General features: G+C 38.3%; 1 protein-coding gene across 1 annotated transcript in view; it reads left to right on the plus strand.

Moving 5' to 3' along the window:
• NUCB2 (nucleobindin 2) overlaps nucleotides 1-10,442 on the plus strand; it is a 29,512-nt gene extending 19,070 nt beyond the window's left edge. The window contains exons 7-13 of the mRNA XM_064657471.1: nucleotides 403-493; nucleotides 2,056-2,114; nucleotides 3,650-3,742; nucleotides 4,772-4,861; nucleotides 5,430-5,600; nucleotides 5,932-6,013; nucleotides 7,630-10,442. Coding sequence (XP_064513541.1) covers nucleotides 403-493; nucleotides 2,056-2,114; nucleotides 3,650-3,742; nucleotides 4,772-4,861; nucleotides 5,430-5,600; nucleotides 5,932-6,013; nucleotides 7,630-7,742 — 699 coding nt within the window. The 3' untranslated portion in view covers nucleotides 7,743-10,442. The remainder of the gene's footprint in view (nucleotides 1-402; nucleotides 494-2,055; nucleotides 2,115-3,649; nucleotides 3,743-4,771; nucleotides 4,862-5,429; nucleotides 5,601-5,931; nucleotides 6,014-7,629) is intronic.
• The last annotated feature ends 9,009 nt before the right edge of the window (nucleotides 10,443-19,451 follow it).

Here is a 19,451-nt window from a genome sequence, read left to right on the forward strand (position 1 = left end):
AGGAATAAGCTAGAACAGTATTAAAAACTGTAGGGATGCATTCATGGTGTGCCTGGCCTGCAAGGAACTGCATCACAGGACCGTTTGCTCTATAAAAGGCAAATTAATATAACTTCCTTCAGCTGTTGTTTCTAGATGAGTCTGTGTAGCCATGACTGATTATTACAGGTGCTCCTTTCCACAGAATATGCATTTCTTTGACAGTCTCTCTTTCCCTGGGCCTTTTTGTCTAATAAATGTATTAGACCTGACCAAAAGGGAATTAAAGAAAATTCCATTGATTCCATTTGCCATGTGACTAATCAGCAAACAAAGCCTTTCAGAGAAACCGTAATGCAAAGGTAATGCAGAAAAATTACACTAAATTGTCTTTTGAATAGTTTTTCTTTAACCAATCTATAGGGAAGCAAAGATCAACTGAAAGAGGTGTGGGAAGAAGCAGATGGACTAGATCCTAATGAATTTGACCCCAAAACATTTTTCAAATTGCACGGTAAGAGGTTTAGTTTTAATTTAATGAACAAGTGAAGTTACTTTCTTTTACATTCTGCTGAGGACAAGTTTATCATATGCTAGGATGAAGTCTTATACCTCAAGTAATTTGGATGAGTCTGAATAGTATAGAGGAGAAAATATTTGTTCTTGTTTGTAAGTTTCCTGTAAAGTTTTAAATGGAGCTTAAAATTTGAAAACAGTTTTGTTTAACTACAGCCAAATACCAGGAGTGATTACTCAGGGAAGTATGGGTACCTGGAGGGCTATCCCTATCTATAACTTTGCTTGCACACTACATACTAGGAATAAATCCTCAGGTGTGTGTCCGTGGTGGGGGAAAACCTGCTTTCTCATCATCTCTGCAAATAAATACCAGACACCCCTAATCTTTGGAACGGCCACAGACGTGCCAAGCCTCATCAGAAGAGGTTTATCAAGATTCCCTTGATAAAACAAAAACCAAAATGCTCCCTAATCCTGCTGCTGTGTTTCTGAGCAATGTGCAGCTAGAGACAATAAGTAGTAGCCGTAGCAGACATGAGGATGCATCTCAGTGGACATTTTCCTTTAAATGTGATTATATCATCATGTAACCTTAAATTCTGATATTGTTAAATGCTTCATCATAAAGTACCCCTAAGTAGATCTTGCCTGGCACTAGGTTGCAAAGGGTTGAACAATACATTTGACTAATCCCAAAGATGATGATTTAGATGAAGAAAAGTGTTGTTGCTTGAGTCTGAGCTTTTATCTTGGTTTATAAAATTTATAAATATGTATTATAGTTATTAAATCCTATTTCTTCTTTCTAGAAAGAGATTTTGAAAGAATTTTCTGAAAAGTTTTGTTAGCTTGTTTCTGCAAATCCTACCAAAACACGAGTAGCTGAAACAACCTTTTGCCTTAGAGCTCGGTATTTAAAAAAACTTAGAAGCAGTTAAACAAAAATATTGCATAATACCATCCATTTGAAATAGGCATTCTCTTTCAATTTCTGAGGTAGTATAACAATATTCAGAGTACAATGTAGAATAAAAGATGGATCATTAGTTATCAAGTATTCTCCTCTTAGCATTTGCTGTCATGAAAAGTCATTTTACAGTTATCTCAAGTGCTGCATATTTATATAGATTTTCACATAATTTTTTAGGTTTTTTTTGGAGAGTCATACTGCCAATTAACAAAGTTTTTCTGCAAAATTTTGTTGCTCCTGAGTCTAATTACAAATTTAGTTGTTAAATTGCAACAACTTGTTCTCAGTAATATTTTTTGGCAGTTGCACTCTGCACAATCCTGTGGTGACCTATTTCTCTTTGCTAATCTAAGAAGTAGGGATATTGCTCCAGACTTGTCCAACCTACCAAAAATGGCAGTACACTTCAGCCAATGCCTGATAAAAATTTAAAGAGAAAATCAACCTATGTAACCAGTTGCTTGTTAAATGAGGTTATTAATCCACATGGGATGTGTGTGCTGATCCTTATTTAACTCAGGAAGGTCTATTACATGTATGACTTTCTGTACCTACTCAACTTGCATTTTTAACACTTCTTTTTGTAGATGTCAATAATGATGGTTTCCTGGATGAGCAAGAATTAGAAGCCCTATTTACTAAAGAGGTAAAAAAAAAAACATTCAGAAGCTTAACTTCTTTCAGAAAATGGTTACAGGGATGTCTGTATTTTTTCCAAGTATAATTGGTGATTTTGGACTACAAAATAGCATATTTATGCTGAGTTTTGTGCATCCTTAATAGTTCTACCTATGCAAAACCTATCAGCAGGCAAAATGAAGTTGTTGAAGAATAGGAGTCAGACATCAGAGATCTAGTGCCCATGCATTTCTCTGTCACACGCTTGTTTGAGATTATATAACTAGTCTGCAGGATAGGTGTCACCTGTATGAATTGTAGTGCAGAGAGCTGCACTTCTGCTCTGCCTAGATGCAGCCTGGTAGAGGTTTTGAGGTTTTGAAGGTGTGTAGCTGTGCTTGTTCAGTGTTTATCAACAAGTCTTATGGGAAAAAGGGTCACACTTGTGTGACTTGGCTCAGGGACAGCACGCTGTGGTAGTGGCTACAGAAATTTCATGGTTTGTGTCTGGCTACTTTGCAGCATATGTACATCTGGTACAGTAGACAGGCTCTTAATTTCTTTAAGCCTTTGTTTGTTCTTGTGAAAAGCAAATATTAGCATGTCTTTGCCACCCAGAGGGGTAATGCTAGCAATTCCAAAGATAGGAATTGCAGAATTGATAAGTAAATGAAGGGCATTTGTCTTAATTTTTTCAGTAGGTTATATTTTGGTATTGCGGAAAAAAAAAGATAAATTTCCCATTCAGAGGTCCAGTACTACGGCTGTCAACATCTAGTCTAATATTTTTTTCTGATTTAATGAGCCAGAGAGGAAATGTGCTATACAGTATATATAGAAGGTTATAAATTCAAACTAGTGTAATTTTTTTAAGAAACATGATTTGCAAATGGAGATTTCTAACAATACTTTGCCATAATCCCCCTCAATACAGGGCAGTCTTTTCTGACAAATGTCTCACTGTTTTGTAGTTTTTTTAGTTTAAAAACAATAGTCTGGGGCCTTAAAATTACCTATGGCTAAGCAAGAGAAGGTCAATGCCTGAGAAAGCTAAGTAGAAACAAATAAGCATGAACTCTCCAGAAAGGCATTGTGCAAGAGGAGAAGTGGACCATTAAATTTAGCACTCAATTTGTCTTGTGATATCCTAAATGCTTACAGGGTCAACTGCATGCTCTGGTAAAAAAGCTACTCGCTCCCATTCCAGAAACCACATGGAACCTCTGCCTGCTTTGAATCAAATGCAGGATCAGACTGTGCACACTGAGGTCAACTTCACTGTAACAGCCACGGCACAGAATTGCAACAGACCACATGAATTAACTGAAAACTTCATTCTTAGGAAAGAAAGGCTCACTTGTTGCTTAAATACTGTGCTGAAAGAGGAAAGTTGCACACACACACACACACACACACACACACACACACACACACGGACTCTCTCTATTGCAACAGTGGCAAACTTAGGTTTTTAGCAATCTCACGCTACTTTTCCAGATATTCTCTGTCACTTGAATGAGCAGCCCTTTCTTCAAACTAACATTTACTAATTCTGAATTTTAGCTAGAAAAAGTTTATGATCCCAAGAATGAAGAGGATGACATGGTTGAAATGGAAGAAGAAAGGCTGAGAATGAGAGAACATGTAATGAATGAGGTGGGGACTGATATTCATTAGAGCTTATTTCCTTCTGTGTTCAAGAAATACAGTTCTGCCATGAAGTGTTGTCCAAGTGCAGCAGAAAGGGATGACCTGTCACACTGCATGCTGTTTGTGCAGGGATTCACATAAAGTAACAATTCTCAGGCCCTGTCCCTGTATTCTGATGTAAATGCCTGCTGACTAGGTCTTGTTTAAGAAGTTCCAGGAAAGGAATTGTGCAGCAGCCTCTGTCTCTTGCAGATACTGAGATTCAATAGAAATTCCCTGTGAATTGTGTCAAACAGGGAAGAACTCTAAATGTTCTTTGGTACTTGGCAGATGGTTAAGATTCTGGTGTGTAGAGCAAGGGCTTCTTTCATACAGCTCACCTTTGTCCCTTCAGGAGAGAGCTCAGGGAGAGAGAGCTCAGGGAGAGAGAGCTCACCAAGTCTGATGGGTTTTCAGCTCTGAAGACAGAGGAAAGGGAAGGGGATATTTTGAACCACTGTGTTCAAATTATAAAAATTTTTATATTCTATAATTTTATAATAATAATAAAAATAATTGTTCTGTATTCAACTATATTCCTTAAGCTTGAGGAACAGAGCAAGCCTGGTCTTCTATTAGTCATAAAGGGAAGCATTTCCTCCCTTCCCCTTAAAGGATTCTGACACAATTCAGAACCTTACCATCTGACAGTGGATATAATTTTATGAGTCAGAGTAGTTACCAGAAAGCTACAAAACATTTTTCTCAAAAAAGTCATACCTTCCACTGTTAGTGTTGGGGCTGTGAACACAAGTGTTTCCAATAAAGCCAATGATTTTTTGAAGTAAAATGTGAATATTTACTTTTCAATTCTATTTTTGTTAAGCTATATAAGCTTGTGAGAAGTTTTCAGAAGAAGTTGCGGGCGATCCCTTGAAAATGGGACAATTTAACAATTAAAATGGTTATATTTGAGGATATTTGTTTGATGAAATTAAATATTAGCTCCATCAAAACCCACCCATTAGGTTAAGTTTAATTTTTTGCTTCAAATAGGTTGACATCAACAAGGACCGACTAGTGACTTTGGAAGAGTTCCTCAGAGCTACAGAGAAAAAAGAATTTTTGGAGCCAGACAGCTGGGAGGTAATGAGAATGTGTTCCAAGTACAACATAGAGTAGCGTTACCAGCACTCCACCAGGAAACCAAATGGCATGTCTGTGACCTTTGCTTTTTTTCAGTTCTGTGTTGGTATGTGTGTCGTTAAGCGCCTTAGCTAAATGTAACCTACAAATGTAGCAGCCTAATGTAATGCAGATGTGAGCTTTATGGGCCTCTCACACACGGAGAAGGTCTGGCGCCACCCTGGGGATTCTAGAAGAGCTTTTCACACATGCTTTTCAAATGGAAAACGGACATTTTGTTTATGAATCACTTTAAAGGGAAGATAAGAGCTCAGCTGGAAGAAAGAGGATAGTTTTCTCCTACCTCTAAATCTGTAGTAAAGTTTTGCTGACAAAATAGCTGAGAAATGACTCTTTTGCTGTTTGCTGAGAGTGTACTAACCCTTTACAGTGTCATGTCTGGGTATCTTGTTCTGTTTTTTTTTTTAATTGAACTGTACAATTCAGATAAGAATTTCAGTGGGGAGATAATAAAAAATATACTTGTGTTCCTGGCTAAGTATTCACATTTGTATGTATTTTCTTGCAGACACTAGATCAACAGCAGCTCTTCACTGAGGATGAGCTGAAGGAATTTGAAAATCATATTTCCCAGCAGGAAGATGAACTTAGAAAGAAGGCAGAAGAACTTCAGAAACAGAAGGAAGAACTACAGAGGCAGCACGACCAGCTTCAGGCTCAGAAACAAGAGCTTCAGCAGGTACATGTATGAGAACAGAATATTTTTTTTTCCTTTTCTGTATCCTTATATGTGTAACAGCTCATGACAGTTCCCAGCTCTGGAGCATTCTTTATCTTGATTTCTTGTATGAGTCCCAGCTGAAATCTAAACTAATGGTACCACAGCAAAACATAGTCTAGTATTCAGAATTACAGCAAACTACACAAGCATCTCAACTCAGCCATATACTCAACTAACTAAGACTTTACTTAATGACTGCAAAATTTGTTATAAGTGTATTCATTTATGTCACATCAGAGAAAGTTGACAAATTTAAGTTTTTCAACTGTTGTATTTTATTTTTCACCAGGTCGTAAAACAGATGGAACAGAAGAAACTACAGCAAGGAAATCCTCCTGCAGGACCAGCTGGAGAACTGAAATTCCAACCCCGTATGTCTCTTTCTGATAGATACACAAGCTTTAAAATAATATTTGCAATGTAAAAGTCATTACAACTATATTTTCTGTTGGAACTATTAATCTAAAGCAATTTTAATGACCTCTGTAGAGAGGTTCACTAAACAGTCTTTAAGAGGGAAGTACATAACTCTTCTAAAGTATTCCTGAAATCTCAGTACTTTTAAATCCATAGTAAAGAAACAGCATTCTAACACAAGGCATAAGATGGGCAGAGAAGGAGGATTGTGTTGTACCTGTCTGTCTAAAAATATTGAGATCTAGGGTCTCTGAACATCCAGAGAAGAACAGGGACGTACAAATGACCGGGTCTGTCTTATATTCTATGGCTGCATTGCAGTCTCAGACTGCAGAACAAATCAAAGCATTTAAATATTCTCAGTGCTCAATTTACCAGCAACTGGATGCAACATGACATGACAACTTAGCCTTAAACAGTATGAAAGACCAATTGCTTCAACACCCTCAGAAGAAGGTAGTGGCATAATAAATCATTGCATTTGCTCATTGGTGGCAACAAAACAGCTGGATATGTATTAGCCCTTCTTATCTGTAACAGCTTGCCTGAGTTACCTTTGTGCTTTAAAGGAGTTCTCTTGACATTCCTTTCAAATACAGGCTTCAGATCTATCCAGGCAGCCTTTTGAATACTAGAAGCTCTTAACTGCCCCTGCAGGGCCACCAGTGGGACTTCAAACCTCAAGTGCTGTATTCAGTGATTACAACTTTGTTGGTACCCTGAAATTCTACCCATTCAGTTCCATGAAGGGAAATGATGAAATTTCAGAACCACTTTAATTTTGTCTTTCATTTGCTTTGAATCAGCCTGTAGGAAATTTCATTTTACAATCCTTAGTTCTGAGAGCCTAAATTCCCCTCACCAGATGATACATTCTTTTGATACTGGCAGTATTGTAGCAGATACTGTTCTTAACATATGTATTATTTTATGTAAAATCTTTCTGCAAAGTCATTTAATCAGGTGCCATAAGAATTCATTATATTAGCTGGAACTGGTCACTACTCATTCACTGAGTCAAGGAGATCCAAGTAGACAATATTTTAAATCCATAGGCCACTGGAGTTACTAAGGATACTTTAAGGAAAAAAGAATCCCAAAAATGCAGCTGCAAGTTCATCAGACTATGAAAATGAGTATTATTCAAGCATAGGCAAAGGCAGAACATTGTAAGTATTGATGCAGCAAGGAGCAACATATAGGGAGCAAGTTGTTAAGTATGTCTTTTTCAAGCTTTCCATGTTGGGATTAAAGGTCCCATAAAACCATGGTATATTTCAGAAAAAAACAATGTTGAAAGAATCAATGCCTTATTGTTTTAAAAATATTTCACAGAAAGCAGAAACAACTAGTAGTCTAAGAGGAAACACTGAATAATAATGCAGTCTATTGGGTAATCTTAATCTGATTTAATTGTTATTCACAGAGAAAATTCTTGATTCCATTTATAAACCAAAAAATGGAAGGTTTTGTTGATTGTTTCTATGATAGGAACCTTCCTTCAGAGACTTTTCACATCTGGGGCCAATTTAATTGAGAAGTTACAAATGGTTCTATTCTTGTTTTACAGCTGGGGAACACAAAGTTGGAGATGCAGCAAAACATCCGGCAGGAGGTGATCAGCCTTTACCACCAGGACATGTCCAAGAACCAGCTGTTAGAACTGATCAAGTTCACCCTTAACCACTTGTGCCTCAACTTTATAGCATCTTTATTATTTGGGGTGGGAAAAGGGTGGGAGGGGCTTGGGGTGGGGTGGGCAGGAAATCAGAATGAAACAAGAACTCTCCACTCTCTTCCTCAGACTGTAAAATCATGGGAATGTTAAAGTATCAGTCAGGTTTGATTTATAAATTAAACTAATTTTCTCTCCAATGCATCAGTGAGAAACACAAGGGGATCATCTAGAGGCTATAACAGAGGAAGAAATTAGGGAAACCATTAATATTAAAGATTTTTATGGCCAGGGGACTGAGCTGTTGAACTCTGCTCTTACAAAGAGGGAAGAGATGTCTGCCATTCTGTGTTTAGGCATGAATCAGAATCTTCTCAGAGAGGAAAGAGGGAACAGGCCTGAATGTCTAGTTTTATGTAGAAACTTTCCAGAATGCTGAAAAGCAAGAGATAGGGAAACAAAGACCATATATAAAAGGCCTGCTTTTTCCACTGCTACCAAACCCTTTCTTCTTTGAGACCAAATAAAAATAAAACCTCTTAATCACAGAAAATTTGCACTTTCTAAAATTTAAACACAGCAAAGAATTATGTGGAACAGTGAATATTTTTCATGTTTACAGAAGCCTAAGAATTTCACTGTAAGCCTTCAAAAGGAATACTGTACTTGTAGTGCATTGATCTGAACCGTCCTCCTCGTTGAGACTAATTGTGTGTAGCAGTTGAAAGCTCAACTGGCTCTTGGGACAATACTTTTGTCCCCATTTCTTTCATCAGATGCCAGCTGATCTCAAAAATTTGCATGTTATTAAATAAGCTTTTTATGTTGATGGAAATATTGTGCAAAACAGAACAAGACTCATTGTCTTTTTCTGTACAGATTATCCTACCTCCTACAATAAAACCAGATTTTTCAAAGTGCACCATGTGCTTCAGAAAGCTCTTCTCAGACATGAATCTGGGACTCGTTAAGGGTCTCACTGTTAACTCCTGTGAGTTTTTCAGCAGTTGGTCTAAGTTTATGAAGTGTCCTAAACCAGGGGTGCTACTTGATTGTATTATTTTGATATTGAACCAGGATAGGTCCCTAGTATTGCAAGCCAAGATTTTACAAGACTAAGTTGATTTTCCTGTCAGTTTTACTATAATGCTGAAAAGTTGTGTGTCTGTCCTTGCTTTTCATTTGTTTCAAACTGAAAGTATCCTAAAGTGTAAACCCTGTTTGGATTTCTTTGTTTGCTTGGGTTTTTGTGTGTGGGTTGTTTTTTTTTTTTTAACATGGATTGTTCTGATTGTATAATGCTGGCTTTGAATGGATACACACACACCTCAGCTAACATCCTTTACATTTCCTTCTTGTTCTGTGTCTAACTGCTGACAGTGGCATTAAAAGAGGTATTTTGGGTTTTGAGAAAAGAAACAGAAGCATGCCTCTGTTATAGAAAGATGTTCTTTTCAGAATAAGACTTGAATATTTTAGGCAAACTCAAAAAAGACAGAAGGCAATTGCTAACATTTTGTGTTGACATTTGGGAAGTTTCTCACTCTGAAGAACTGTGATTGATGGAAGCTAGGCACATTCCTTCCACGTTCAAGGCTTCTTTCATCAGACCTGGGCATATTCTTGTGCTCCACACGATATAACAGAACTCAGTGTGAGAACAGATTAGGGTTCCTTATCTTTTTCATCTTGTTAGTTGTCAGGTCACATTTCCTTCATTTATACCACTCAAACAGTTGGACTTCTTTTACCTTTTTTTTCATTCTTTATGCAAGTAGTTGACATTTTTAGTTTCCAAAACCATTGTCTCCTCTGTTTGTCACTTCCATGCAATTCTAACAACAGTTTGATTTTGTCTTTGTCAGGAGACTAAAATACCTTTCAACAGCTTCATCTGTTTGCGAAGAAGCCCAGACATAATAATGGCTACATAAAGTTTCTCCATGCACAGCCCTGGCTTTGAGGTTGTAGCCTGATAATGAGTAACAGGGTGAGGAGGGAAACAAAGAGGGAATTATTCAAATGTCATGGAAAAGGTGAGGGGAAATTTTGATATTGTTCTCCCTATCCCACATGAAAGTTTGCAGAGGACAAGTGATACAGACACAGATGTTTGTAGAGAATCAAGGACTGAAACCTTTGGTGTGAAGGCTTTTTTACCACACAAATCATTCCTTCAGGCTGGATCTGCCTCCTAACAAATGCCATTATATGATCATGATATGCTTTGTAATGTAATGCTCAAGCTTCAGTTTCGGTGCAACCCTCTTATGTTTTGATTTTAAGATCTTCACTCTGCAGTTGGAGATTGGCCCCCTTATCCCATATACTTTGAAGCAGCCAGAGTTTTGTAAAGAGTTGTTGGAACTTGGGTGCTGAACTCGTGAAGTAGAAAGCTATAATCGCAGATAAATAAGGGACTGGAATATCACTGGCATAAGTGCTTTCACCTGTATTCTGCTTTTCATTTAGGAGGTGATTACAAGAAAGCTGTATCCAACTTTGTTATGCAAACACCAGTATCACCACAAAGAGATTTGGTTTTGTACGTGGCTGGGATTTCAGTAGGAGGATGAAGGGGTAAAATTTCATCAATGTTGTACAAATTCATATCTCCAGTGCAATATATGTATTAAAAAAACAAGCCCCACTCTGTACTTTGTATAGATTAGTTTTTAACTGGATTAAACTGAAACTCAGCACAGTGACAGATGTTTAGTGTTTTATTTTTAGCGGGTGGGCAAGAGGCAGATTTACCTCTATACAGCTTTGTATTCACAGAAACATAGAATGGCCTGGGATAGAAGAGACCCTAAAGATCATCTAGTTCCAATGCCATGGATAGGGACACCACTCACTAGACCAGGTTTCTCAGAGCTTCATCCAACCTGGCCTTGAACACTTCCAGGGATGGGGCATCCACAGCTTCTCTGGACAACCTGTTCCAGTGCCTCACCACCCTCATAGTAAAGAATTTCTTCTTAATATATAATCTAAACCTACCCTTTTTCAGTTTGAAGCCATTCCCCTTTGTCCTGTCACTACCTGCCCCTATAAAAAGGTCTTTCTCCATCCTTCTCATAGGCTCCCTTTAGGTACTGGAAGGCCACAGTGAGGTCACCCCAAAGCCGCCTCTGCTGCTTAGAGGTCCTTCCTCTTTGCTCTCCATTTCCTGCTTTCTGGAAAGATGTGAATTTATAAAAAGATGTAAGGGATCTTGTGTCTTCCCTGGCACCACCTGTCTCACTGCAATAGCTATTCACTAATTTGGTACTTGAATGCTCAATTTTCTATATTCATAAATATATAAACCCAACTAATTAAAATGCTACCGCAACAGCATTACAAACTCTTAACACCACACGCTTCTTTGACTTGTTCAGATCCAAACCAGAAATCCTAGAGAAGGTGAAGCACTCATGTGCTTAGTAACCTATTTTTCTAGAGGTTACATTCTTTGGTTAGAGATTTTGCATTTGTAGCCAGGTGTTGGCCACTTCAGGATGTCAGAATGGCTGGGGCAAGGTGTCTGGTGAGATCCACAGGACATGAAGCCATACCTAGGCACGTTAGACTTTTCCATCTTGTGAGTATCTTGATTAGGAAAAATATGTAGAGGGGCATTTTGCAAACAAGCAAAGCTCTGAACTATGGCTTGTCCCTTGATAATTTATGCAAAAGTAGCAGATGCCAAGAGCTGTCCCTGAGGTTGGCCCCAGCAGTACTTTCTTGTTTACATCGTGAAATATCTGTTACTGAAATCAAGAGATAGTCGCACCGAGATTGTGAAATTAGAGTCCCATCTAAAAAACCAGCACTACTGACTATAGTTTAGTTACATTTCTAAAAATGAGGGGTTTTTTATTTTTACATGATGAGAAATAGGAATCTAGCTTGAGTCCTATTATTTATGCGTCCACAGACAGCAAATATCAAAACCATGTACAATTACTCTAATGTTACCTAATACCATAAAAGCTACACTTGCCAGATACACTTTGTATCCAATAGTAACAGTTTTTATAATTATACTATCAAATACTATGCTAAATGACAGCCCACATACTTGCCTGTGTGGTGAAGTACAATATCAGTGAGGGAAAGTAATTTTTTCAGAGATGTCCAAGTTTCTAGACCTGGTATGTCTTTCAGTGACAAAGGCAGGGATAGAGCAGCACTACAAAATTGACCTCTCCCTTCTTTGCCCCTTTTCTGTGAATTCAAGCATCTGTTGGTCTGAATGACTGCACAGTGACTGCTGCTCAGTCTCTGTGCAAGCAATTTGTATCTACTCAAATGTGTATTTGCTTTGACACGCAATAGCTCACAGCTGGACCTCCTAAGAAACTGCCCACAGAGCCATTTCTGTGTTAAAGAAGGTGATGGTACACACAGTGTACAGAGTTTCTCCTCCAATATCTCATTTCACACCCTCTCATTATCTTATCACTGCTGTTAATAATACACTGAAGACTTCCATTTTTGTGCTTCCTATCACCAGGGACAGTGGAGAAAGTGGGATGAAGTGCAGGTAGCCCTCTAACTCCACTCTGTTCATACCAAAGCTACCCCAGTTCACAAGTCCAGGGCCCACCCAGGAGGAGTGGATGAAATATTCAGCCGTGGAGTAGAGTTCTCTGCAAACTTGTATGTATGGAAATTTCCAGTCACAGAAAGACACTACATACTTCAGCAGCCATGAGTGAAGTTCCTGAGCCCATGTTAATTCTAGAGGCTGTGCAGACCTTGCCAGTGCATTTAATACCATGGAGAAGTGATACAACATCTGTTAAAACACACAAGGATTTCTCAGCTAACAAGCATATACAGTTGCATACCATTTCTTCACTAGAGGGAGTCTAAGACAAGGATTACTGAGCACTTCCAAACTTAATAAAGGAGCAGAGGGGTGCCACAATACAACAGGACGTTGAAAACTGAATGATCCCTTAAAACCTAAACAATATCTGCTATGTTTCAAAAGGGCTTTTATTTTTCTTTTACAAAAATGAATTTCTTACATTATAAACTGTTTCCTTTTGAAAGAGGCCCTGAAAGTGCAAATAGGCATTAAGCTAAGGATGCTTTTCCTGAACACAGACACCTCTGTACCATCCAAGGACTGTGCACCACAAATGGATAACAACAACATGAGAACTACTTGGTGTTTAAAAACCCAAGGTGCTGACCAGGAAAAGCTACTATTTACATTTGTAGCTGGAAACCATAGTCCTCAAGTAGGATCCTATGTGGTAGTGAAATAAAAAAGGCAATGCTGTACCATTCCTGCCAAAAAAAATACAGCTGGAGGAAACAGGATTATACAGGTGCCAGCTCATTGTCACTCCTGAGGCTGCTCAAGGAACAGCTTCTTTGGAGGTAGATGACAAGTTGGTTCATATTAGCTTCCCCCCTCCCTCAAGGGAATTCTAAAGCTGAAAGTTGCATGTATTAGAGCCAGCTTAGGGAAACTGGTTCACTCAGTCTTAAGCTCCCACGGCTATTCACCAACGAACAGCCAAGCAAAGTGATAAAGATAATTCTGTTAAATGCTGAACTGAGATAAAGGAACAGGGAGTTGTCATCCAGGCATGCCTTAAGTTTTTGTGGAGTTTCCACACATCTCTAGTTTAATTGTGTTCAATGTCATGCTGCTTACTACACATAAAGCCACAGCTCAATTTCAACCACAAAAGTTATATTTCTTAGTCTAAATAACCTCTTTCTATGCATTTTATTTTTAACAAGGAAAGAGGAAAATTATATGCTGTAAATGTTCATAGATTTGTGTTCACTGAGGATTATAAAACTTAATAAATCAGAGACATTATTCATAGTTCAAATAACTATCTGTGTTTTAAATTTCTACGGCATTTTCAGAAAGAAAAAAGCCTGTCCTGATGAGTAGATTTAGTTCAATCTACAGGCAATGACAGTATCACCATAATAGTCTTTATTAATTTATCTATTAATTATTTACAGGTCCCCAGTTGCATTTCAGTTGGCTCAGTCTTTGTATTAACAGCTGCTTGTCTTTCGGTTGGGCTGATTGCTTTCCTGTACATTAAGCACTATCAACCACATCAGTGGTTTCCAGTGTCTAAATTTCAGTTCTGATTGTATTACAGTTTCGACACTGAAAACTGTTCTTGCAAATGATTTTATTCTAAGGCTAATAAGGAGGGATCAGCGACTACAGCCAGCACTGGAATACTCCTTTTAGCGCTACTGTGATCTGTAGCCCCAGCTCCCAAAAGCAACACTCACATGCTTTTGCTCCCATTTGCTTAAAAGCAAAAAGTTTTCCTTTGGTCCTTTGGCAGCTGCAGGCAGGCTGGAGATTGCTAAGCCATCTGTGCCGTGACGTGGCACTGCAGACCTGGGCCCTGCCGGCTTATGCATGTTTCATCACAGCTCATCTGTCAGTCTAGACATGTCCTCAATGTTTCAGATGTCCCTTGGGCTCCTCAGGACAAAGCCAGGGTGGCACTGAGTATGCACAGAGCATTTTTTTAAATATAAAAAACCAAAAACCCCCAAACAAATAAAAAACCCCTCAGAACCAAATTGCAACACAGTAGTTATGAAACAGGGGAAAAACAGGGCTGGGACTAGATGCAATGTATTCACATGCTGCCACAAAGGACTGACTGAAAAGATGCAGTTTGACCCAGAAAGTGCCTAATACACATCATTCTGCTCATGCCTGATGCATATGTGTCATCAGTAAATCTTCAAAGTGGTAACTCTCAAGTGTTTGATGAGGTGCTTTCTTCATTATTAAACACTAACAAACTTATGCATCTAAATAACCCATTTACAAACAAATCCACACAGAAGAAACCTTGGAGGCTGTCTGGTTGTGCTGACTGTACAGTCACATGTCTGCCATCAGTGGTGGACTAAACACTGTTTAAATAATTGCAGCTCTTCAATCCAGAGAATGTAACTGCATGTTTTAAGTAATAAGGCAATAAAATACTTTAATGCACTATCATAGTCTAGTATCTAAACCTTTGTAAAGTGAAGAATCAATTCATTGTTTATGAGTTGAAAAAAAAAAGGTATCTCAAGCTTATTTCAGGCAGTCATTAGCACTGTGTAAATGCAGCTCACAGCTGTTCTCCTTGGTGCACAGCTCCTTAACGCTGCCCTAAAACCGGCTGCAGTCTGTCCAGCACTTGGGGGTAAGTGTGCATCTAGAAACAAGTGAGTCCTTTTTTCCTTACAGTTCCTCAAAAACTAGTAGTGTTCAAATGAAGCATAGAAAAGAAGCATTAGGAAGAAGCAGTTTTGAATCACCAGCTTGTGGGCTTTCATCCCAACTATTAGTACTAAAGTTTTTATCCAAAGTATCCATATGAGAAGAATGTACAAATTTTCTTCTGTACCACACAAAGCAATGCTGCAAGAGAAGATAAAGCAGCTCTGCTAAAGGACCAGGACAATCTAAAACCTTTTCAGTTTCAGGCGCACATAGAGGAGAACGGGACTTTCATGGCTCCACACACCATTCATGTTTTTCCAAATGTATGTGAGCAGCACAGGGCAGAGCCTTCCACTGAAATCATTTATGACACTCTTGTATCATATATTTTTTACTACATTTTTTATAAAGAAAGACAGAAGTAACATTCTCTTGAGTGGACAACACCACTGACTGTCAAAATGCTTTGCCATGAAGTGTCAGTATAGTTTAGTTTCTGGAAGACAAGGAGGTGTGGGATTTACAGTTGGTAGAGCTACGGTCAGTGTTAAAAAAGATAATCTTTTTAAAGCAAGTGTCCACTTTAAAACTCCCAAATTTTCATCTCGCTGCTGTAAGGGTGGGCATTCTTTGTCTCCAGAGCTGTGGTCTTCTACTCTAGACACTCTCACATGAATACACAGTGATTCTTATGTGTTCACATGGAATTGCTCTTAGTAATACTATGTATTTTCTCCAAATAGCTGCCTTAGCTGCCACAATCAGCTGTCCAACAGCTGGTCGTTTCCCTCACAGGCCTGCAGGAACTAGGAGGATGCAAAGCATTTCCCGAGATCTTAAATAAGATGTCTGGAAGCCATTTCCCCACAGAAGTCACATTCCCTTCACAGAAGGCAGCTTAATCTCTCAAACACTGTTGGTCATAGCCACTGGATCTCTCTAACCAGGGAAAGCAAACACCCTTCAAACACATTGTGCTTTTCTTCAGAGGAATTTAACAGCTGCGTACAGTGCAACCATGAAACCCATCCTTCCCCAATCCTTTTCTCTTGGCCTATGTTATGAGCTTCCAGCAGGGATTCCTCTCCGGGATGAGGAACCCCCCCAGTCAGCACCTTGCAATGCTCTATATTGTCTTGATAACATTTAAAGGAATCTGGTGATTTGCTTTTTAGGCCTACCAGTGCTGGATGCAGTGCAATGTTTAATGGGCACGCCAACTGCTGTGCAGGCACTTTAACTTCGAGAGCCCATTCTTTCTTTCCTGAAGGAATTGAACTCTTTAGGCATAGAGGTGATGAGTAACTCTCAGAAGGATCCTCCACAGATACTGAAGTTAAAAATGAAAGGGTTTCTTCCTGCTGGAGACAAAACTGTATTGCAAGGAAAACCAAATTTCATTTACAAGACCTTGCAGTGCAGTTCATTGCTGATGCTGCACATTCAAAGAATACTACAAGGAAATCCTGTTCCCTCAGTTTACAAGGTGACTCTCCTATCCTGTGTTCTTTGGGCAGTGTGTTTATGCTTTCCTCTTTGATCCACTTGAAAACATCTGGAGAGGACACACTGTCTTTAAACCTGCATTTGCTCTGTTGTGAGTCAGATTCGCTCAGTCTGCCCTGGAGTGAGGTCAGTGCAGCTGTGTCCTGGATGTCCAGCTTTATAAGTACTGACATGCCAAAAATAGAGAGTTTTGAGAGGGCCAAACCTAAGGAGCAACAAAGATACTGCTCCTGATCAGATTTCACAGGATTTGTCATGATTTTAATAAAGTCCTAAAAAAAAAATCCTACACATACCTGAGTGTTCCGCTATGACACACCTACAGAGCACTGCACTTGCAAACTAATGCACACAAAAGAAAGAAAAATGTAGATGTAGATTTAAATCTAGCCCAAGGACTAGATTAATCTTGAGAAACAGAGCTAGCCTGAGAATTTCAGTGTCCACAGCACCTGTATTCCTGTCTCCCCTGCTGCAAATCAGGGAGCCTAATCCATTGAGCAGATGTAATGCTCTACGTCTTTTGGAAGCTTTTAAGACACTATTACAGAAAAAAAAAAGGAAAGAATAGCTCTTGGAGTTTGTTAAGTATTTTCCTGAGGCAGCATATTTTAATAAGATGACACTTAACCTTTAAGAGAAATTAAATAGATTATTCTGCAGCAGGGAAACTGCTCCAATTCATAACCTTTTAAATTGTGCTGGCATCGCTGTTTTTAGGGGACCATAAGAAGGACTAGCAAGTAGAAGCTGGGAACTTCATAAACCAGGGAAAATAAAATATGTAATTACATGTTACATTTGTTACAGAAGACCTGTAGGTGGATGAGTACTAAATTAGTATAAATAAATACTTTTTCATATCCAGAGGACTAGAGGTTTGTTATGTTTAAGCTGTCAAAAGAACATTATTTCTCATATTCCTTACTGAGACAGGATTCCTCTTGCTTCCTGTATAATTAACCAGCTATATAAATACCAAGGCTATAAAGAGATAAATAATTAAATTTCTTTGGCCTCCTTTTAACAACTTATCTAGCAGTAAGAAATATTATATACTCTATGCACACAGACACAGAGACTAAGTGGTTTCTGACCTGAAGAGATTTAAACTTAGTGGTTAATGGAGGAGATATAATCAAGACAAGGGTTACTGGCCCACTCAGGCAATTGCTTCTACCTCAATTCCGTGCTTCAGATAACACTACAGCTTTCATATTTGTGGGGAAAAAAATGCTTTCAAAGTAATGTACTTTGTAGCCTGGAGAAAACTAAAAAAAAAAAAAAAAAAAAAAAAAAAGATTTCTAAGGTTCCCAGGTATGTATACTACATCTATGGGTCCTTTCACTGTGAGGGCAGTACAAAGCACTATTTGATGTAATTTGTAGGGGAAAATAATTTTATTTCAGTTGTACAGAGTCATTTGGAACAGGAAGGTGTAACTCATGAGTCACCATGCAAGCTTGGTTCAGGCCCAGGAGACGCCGGCCAAAGCTTCTATAGAATTAGTCCACACAGGTATATTCATTTGGCATGTTATTTTTGCTACTGAGAGTCTTTACAAAAGCTCCAACAAACTAGCATAAACAAAGGTTGAATTTAACTTGGATATTTGCTTTCCTTGAATTGTTTTATTTCAAATGAGTTAAGAATGTTATACTCCCTGCTATGAAATGCTGAAAGTAAAGTGGTTGGGAAAAAAATAAAAGCCAAAAATTGAGATTCTGTTACCTTTAATCCAGCTATTCCACCACCAATTTGCTTTCCATGAGATATCATATCTGACAGGATCTATTTCACTTACCCTCTACCCTCTCAACCACAATATGTAATTTCATATTTACCCTGCTGTAAAATTCTAGTGGCAAGAAAGCAGTATAGACTTTACATTTCATATTTGAGGACTGTTACCATCAAACCCTTGCCTGGGGTTTACTTCTTAACGAGTTTGTCCTCAAACTATAAGTCTTTTTTGTAGCAAAGTAACAGAATGTTTTAATTGGTGGATGATGGTGAATGGGCTCAAAACAGCCTGTCCAAGTCAAGTGCTTTATTGCTATAGTGTTGATAGGAGTCATACTTTGGTCATATTCCTGCTGCAAGAAAAAAAAGCCACCTCCCTTAACAAAGAGTAAGATTTCTCTCTTCTAAGTCATATATGCAGTATGACTGTTGGTATGTGTGTACTCACCCAAAAACCAGCACACATACACTTTTTTTTTCTGTTGCAGTTCTTTCCTCTATAATAAATCACTCTTGGCTTAGTGTCCCAGGAGTATTTTACTGCAGCAGCTTTTTAATGGAAGACTTTCTCTCTTGGTTTAGCAAAGCCTCCTCCTTTCTCCATGATAAGAGAAATTCCTACACAAACCACAGCCAATAAGACTTGGTGTGTCTTGAACTTTCCGTATCAAATTTTGTACCTGACAACATCAAACAGGTGTGTAGAGCAAGCCTTTCAACTTAAGCTTGCAGGCAAAGTGTATTGTTTTATTATTGTTTGTTATCTCTTAGAAATTAGTTTAAATTTGGATACTAGTTTGTAAATACTCAAGCTTCTTTTAGACTGGTTGGATAAAGGAATAAGACACCCCACAAAGTTATTAGAGGTATTGGAGTCTTACCTAAAGGAGATCATATCTCTAAGGAAGTATTTTGGTATATCAGAATTATGTGGAAATTTTCAATTTTCGCTCCCAGTTTTGCAGTTGAATGAACTAAAGCAATACCATAAACTTTAAAAGCAAACTAAAAGAACTTTCCACCAATAACTCACTAAGGACCAAGTCAAACTTCTGAATTAATGCTGATCAGTATTTTTTCATTTATAATAAACTGTTTCAGGAAAATGAATGAAATGTGAATGCCAGTACACTATTTTAGCCAGGCTTTCTCTGAACTGCATCCAGGCTTCTTTAAGTCAGTAAGACAACATCTGTTGAATTTAGCACACTTTGGAGTAGTTTCTCTGAGAGTCAGTGTGGAAACCAGTGATGACTGGAT

Source organism: Pseudopipra pipra, chromosome 6, assembly GCF_036250125.1.
Source record: "Pseudopipra pipra isolate bDixPip1 chromosome 6, bDixPip1.hap1, whole genome shotgun sequence".
Taxonomy (NCBI): domain Eukaryota; kingdom Metazoa; phylum Chordata; class Aves; order Passeriformes; family Pipridae; genus Pseudopipra; species Pseudopipra pipra.